Source organism: Chrysochloris asiatica, unplaced genomic scaffold (assembly GCF_000296735.1).
Source record: "Chrysochloris asiatica unplaced genomic scaffold, ChrAsi1.0 scaffold00132, whole genome shotgun sequence".
Taxonomy (NCBI): domain Eukaryota; kingdom Metazoa; phylum Chordata; class Mammalia; order Afrosoricida; family Chrysochloridae; genus Chrysochloris; species Chrysochloris asiatica.
The window spans coordinates 348932-355001 of NW_006408650.1; the positions used below are offsets into that span (position 1 = coordinate 348932).

Here is a 6070-nt window from a genome sequence, read left to right on the forward strand (position 1 = left end):
CCAATTCCTTCACGGCATCTTGGACTTCCTCCTTCAGTAGTATCATTGGCTCTTGATCATATGCTACCTCCAGAAATGGTTGAACATCAACCATTTCCTTTTGGTACAGTGACTCTCTGTATTCCTTCTATCTTCTTTTGTTGCTTTCTGCATCATTCAATAACTTGCCCTGAGAATCCTTCAATAATGAAAATCGAGGCTTGGATTTTTTCTTCAGTTCCCCCAACTTGAGAAATGCTGAGCGTGTTCTCCCTTTTTGGTTTTCTGATTCCAGATCTTTGTACATTTTGTTCTAATATTTGGCTTTATCTTCTCTAGCTGATCTTTGAAATTTTCTGCTCAACTCTTGGACCTCCTCATTACTTACATTTGATTTAGTATCTCTATACTGGAGATCAAGTTTCAGAATCTCTTCTGACATCCATTTTGATCTTTTCCTTCTTTCTTGTCTTCTTAATAACTTTTTGCTTTCTTCTGTATAATGTTCTTGATGTCATCCCACAACTCTTCTGGTCTTTGGTCTTTAGTGTTTAATGTATCAAATCTGTTCTTCAGGTGACCCCTAAATTCAGGTGGGATATATTCAAGGTCATATTTTGTCTCTTGTGGACTTTTCATTTTCCTCGGCTTCAGTTTGAATTTGCATCTGAGTAATTGATGGTCTGTTCCACAGTCTGCCCCATCCTTGTTTTGACCGATATGGAGCTTTTTCCATCGTTTCTTTCCACAGATGTAGTTGATTTGATTTCTATGTATTCCATCTGGTGAGGTTCATGTGTATAGTTGTCTATTATGCCGTCTAAAGAAGGTATTTGAAATGAACAAGTCATTGATTTTGCAGAATTCTGTCATGTGATCTCCAGCATCATTTCTATCACCAAGGCCATATTTTCCAACTACTGATCCTTTCTCTTTGCTCCCAACCTTTGCATTCCAGTCACTGCTAATGATCAGTACATCTTGATTGCATGTTTGATCAATTTCAGATTGAAGATGTTGGTAGAATTCTTCTTCTATTTCATCCTCACTGGCTTTAGTGGTTGGTGTGTAAATTTAAATAATAGTGGTATTAACCGATCTTCCCTGTAGGCGCATGGATATTATCCTATCACAGATAGCATTGTACCTCATGACTGATCTGGATATGTTCTTTTTGACGATGAACGCAACACCATTCCTCTTCAATTAGTCATTCCTGGCATAGTTAACCATGTGGTTGTCAGATTCAAAATGGCCGATACCAGTCCATTTCAGGTCACTAATGCCTAAGATACCGATGTTTATGCGTTCCATATCATTTTAGCCATGGGACACCACTGTCTCTCCCCTTTGATATTCTCTGGGGGAATGTGAATAAGATCAGGACGATTTGCATCTTAAAACTTGGTAGGTCCTCCCTAGAAAGCCACCCGGGACTGATGTTTACTTATAAGATTTTAAAATACTAATTCCATTTCTTTATATTTATAAGACTATTCAGGTTGCCTATTTCTTAAGTAAATATCAAGAAATTGCATATTTTCAAAAGTTGATTCATTTCATCTGTCTTCACATATCCAGTGTATAGCTTTCTCATAAAAAAATGTCTCCAGTATTGGGAGCTTTGTCTCCCTTTTCATTATTAATTTGTTCACTGTCGCATTCTTTTCTTGATGGATCTTGCCAATAGCTTGAGTACTTCTGTTGTCTTTTCTATGAGTCACCTTTGGATTCATTGTTGTTAAATGCCATCTAGTCAATTCTGACTCACAGCAACTCTGTTTAGGGAAAAGTTTCTGAAGCTCTAAATCTTCAAGAGAGCAGAGAGCCTCATCTTTCTCTTGCGGAGCAGCTAGTGGACTCGAACCGTGTACCTTGTGGTTTGCAGTCCAGTGCTTATCATATAATCTGTCTTTATGCTGTGTTTCATAAATTCTACTCTTAAACCTAAAGAAAGTAGAAACAAAATAATTCTAACTTCTTACATTATATTTAGCTCATTAGCTTTTTTTAGTCTATTTTTGTAATATATCACTTAAGGTTTCAAAATACTGTAAGTACCACTTTGGGCAAATTCTGTCGTGATATATTCGGTAATTTTCATTAAATATTTCCTAATTTTTATTATAATTTTTAAAGCATATTTCTTAAAGAAGCGTTTGTGTCTTCTTAAAGTCCCAGATAATGAGGGTGAGAAAAAATTTCTCCATACTCTGGCTGTAGAATTTATTTTAATCAGCTTTTAGAAAAGACAAATACATCATTCTTCGACAAAATCTCCTTCCTTTTCAATACACCTTATCCATCTGTCAACAAGCTTTCATATTCCCTTATTTAAAATATTTTAGGCTGAGCTCCAAGCCACGAATGCACCACTGTCTTCACTTCTTCATCAGAGGGGAATCTTCGTCCTCATAGGGCTGTTTTAGGGAACCAAACAGGTGAAAGTCCGATGTAGTGAGATCAGGACTAGAGAGAGGATGCTTTAACACCTCCAAAATAAGCCTGTGCAGAGTGTCAACAGTGTGGGCAGAGTTGTGTGGACGTGCGTGTCATGCGGCGCCCTTGGACGTCCTCTGCGTTTAATCTGAAGTTTGGGCTTTAACGGGCACTGTTGATGAACTTTCTCCTGATGGGGTTCCAATACTGACCTTGAGAACCCTAGAAAACATTAGCAACAATTTTCCTGCTCTTGGTTGCCTTTTGGAGGACGATTGAGAATGTTTTCATTCCATACTCTGCTGTTTACTCTCAGGCTCATAGTGATGAAGCCATGTCTCCTTGCTAGTAATGTTTGTTATTTATTTTAAAGAAACTTTTACCTTCCTTCGAGTATTGGTCCAAATTTTGTTTGCAACTGTCCCAATGCTTCTGTTTATTCTTATCTGTGAGTTTTTTCAGTACCCATTTTGCACAGACTTTTCAAACCCCAAGTCTGTGGCAGATGATTTCACAGGCAGGGCCGTGGCTGATTTGCCACATAATCACTGTCATTTGTGTATTCGAATCATGTCACGTGCACGTTCAGTGTTGTCATCGGCTATGGACGAGCATTTTATTATAACCAGAGTGCAGACAATTCTGTACTCACCCTCGTCTATACATAAATAAGGCAGAGTAGAACTACCCTATAGGGTTTCCAAGGCTGTACATCTTTATGGAAGCAGACAGCCTTATCTTTCTCCCCGAGTGGCTGGTGGGTTTGAACTGCTGACCTTTAAGTTAGCAGCTGAGTGCTTTAACCATGATGCCACCAGGGATCCTTTAAAAAGTTTGTGGAAACATGGAATTTTCATAGATACAGATATATACACACATGCACATTCCCCTAGTTGTACGTACACATCAACATTTGGGTCTGTACACTATATGTATGTTTGTAGATCAAGCCTTTGTTTTCAGACAATCCTTGATTTTATATCAATGGATATAAGTTTCAATAAAATAGACTCTGGTGGCAATTTATGCGTAGCTTTTGTGGATTGTTGGATTTGATATATTCTGACACCATAGTTCTAGTAACCTGCCAGAGTACAGAAAGTCTGTCATCTTCTTGCTGGACTAAACCGTTTATATCACATAATATTCTATAAGGGGTCCCAGTGTGGCACCGTCAGATAAGACCCACCAGCCACTCCTCAGAAACCTTACACAGGGTTGTTAACGCATCGGAACCACCTTGGTGGTACTTAACAACAGCAGTACTATTTCTAATAAGCTGCTTGTCTTAAAGCCTACTGTGTTAATTATTAGTAAACATTGTATTACTGTCTTCATATCCGCTTTAGCTGTCTAGTGCATCTGTGGTTCCCTGTCCTTAATGTTGAGTCTTTGTTTTAGTTAGGTTACATAGCCATATTTTATTAGCTAACAGTCTTTGTCCTTTAACTGGAGAATTTAACCAATTTACATTTATTCTGTGTACTAATATAGGATCCTGCTGTGGCACTGTAGGATAAGCACTGGACTGCTTGGCCATTCAAACCCACAAGCTGTTGTTGTTAAGTGTCCACAATGACCCTATGTAGGGTTTCCAAGGAGTGACTAACTGGTAAACTTGAACCGCTGAACTTGTGGTTCAAACCGACTTTGCAGTCCAACGCATTAACCCACAGCACCACACCTTGGAAACCCTATACAGGGTTGCTATGGGTTGGAACCGATTCGATGGCTCTTAACAACAACAATATACTTGTTGGGTTTTTTTGCTGTGTACCCTGCTTTTGCTTCTTTTCTCATTCTGTTCCCCTGCAGACTAGAAGTTATGTTCTGCATATATCAGCTCTGTCTGTGCTTGCCCTAAATATGTCACCAACACACTCAGTGAAGTGATCTGTGCTCTGCTCCTCCACACAGTGACAGGGCTGGAGATGCATTCGCTCTAGTCAGCAGTATGCATTGTCTGTTTTCCTGGGGTGGTTGCTGTGGGAGAAAGTACTAGACCACAAACAAGGTCGGTGGTTCAAACTCACTAGCCACCCCTTGGAAACCCTTTACAGGGTTGCTATGAGTCAGAGCCAACTCCACGGCACTTAACAACAACAACGTACTTTTGGTAAAAAATCTACGAATTAGACATCATTGTTTTTGTTTGCACAGCGGCTTTGTTGAGCATTCTCCTTGCAGAACTGGTTAGTGTAGCTGCTGTTGGAAAGCAATGGACAGTGCTTTGCTCTACGGAGTCCCTGGTGGGCTGCATTTACACTGGATGTACCTCATTCTGTTACTTCTCAAAAGACCCTTATAAGGGGGCTTCAAAAAGACAAATTCCAGTATCTTTTAGTTCCTTTTGAAGCCCAAGCTCCCTCGTACTTGATTTTCACCAGCAAAGGGTCCTGTCATCTGGTAAGGGGACATACGTTACTCGCTGTTTGCAGTGGTATCTTCTGGGAGTTTGGGGGAATTACCAGAATGCTCTGGCCCTTGATGGACATTTGTCCTCAGAAGGACTTACTCCCGCTGGCACGTGCGAGGCTGACCTTGGACTCTCTGGCCCCTGCACACACAACATCAGATTGTCAAGGCAGGGGACTCTGCTTGTCTTTTCATCTAAATGGAAAACTGCTGTTTGCAAGAGGGAGACTTAAGGATTGACTGAATGAAATAAAAGTTCATTTATATAATTAAAAACACACAAATGTAATATAAAGCTTTCTCATCTAGGGTTAGAGATTGGTGTGGGAACTGCACAAGTCTGTCCCCAGGATCCGTGGCCGCTACATCCCTGGGCACCAGAGTCAAAGATGGACACAGGAGAGACTGCTTGACACATGATTTTATCAGAGCACACTCAGGTTTCCAGTAAAGGCAAAAAGCATCAGCGGCAGAGTCCCAGCATCATGAACCTCCACATGTGCTGCCACCCCAGCGTCCAGCTCCATCCTCCTCAGGAGCAGGACACCGTGGTCCATATGTGCCGGCGAAATGGCCCGAAAGCTCCAGCTTCCAGGCTTTTCTCAGGGTCTGGGCTGCAGAAGAAACACAAAAGGAGGGGCCACTCAGGACTACCACAGACATCGGTGTTCCTGACAGGAAGCCCCCCATCTGAGGCCACAGCTTCAAGGGATCTGTCCACACTCATGTATGTATGCTTGACAATAAGTAAATTAACAACTCTTTGCCCACAAATTTGATAATTTAGATGAACCAGTTCCTTGAATGACTAACGTACCAAAACTTACATAAGAAACAGAGCATTTCACTGAAAGAGTAAAAAGGGAACCCACAGAATGGGAAAAAATCTTTTGCAATGACACATCAAACAAGGGATTCATTTCGAAAATACATAGGAAACTACACCTCTAAGGAGCTCTGGTAGCGTAGTGGTTACGAATCGGGCTGCAAATCGGTCAGCAGTTCGAAACTACCAGCTGTTCCACGGGAGACAGATGAGGCTTTCTGCTCCCGTAAAGATTTACAGCCTTGGAAACCCTGTACAGGGTCGCTATGAGTCAGAACCGACTCCACGGCACATAACAACAGCAACAAACAACACCTCTACAAGAAAAAGACAAATAACCCAATTTAAAAATGGGCACAGGACATGAACAGACACTTCACCAAGGAAGAGATCAGGGCAGCCAACAAACAT

The 6070-nt window shown here is 41.0% G+C and overlaps 1 protein-coding gene across 1 annotated transcript in view; it reads right to left on the bottom strand.

The window, feature by feature from the left end:
• Positions 1 to 2360: 2360 nt before the first annotated feature.
• The window catches only part of TBCD (tubulin folding cofactor D), a 199870-nt gene continuing 196160 nt past the window's right edge, over positions 2361 to 6070 (bottom strand). Inside the window, exon 39 of the mRNA XM_006869613.1 lies at positions 2361 to 2399. Within this exon, the coding sequence (XP_006869675.1) occupies positions 2361 to 2399 (39 nt within the window). The remainder of the gene's footprint in view (positions 2400 to 6070) is intronic.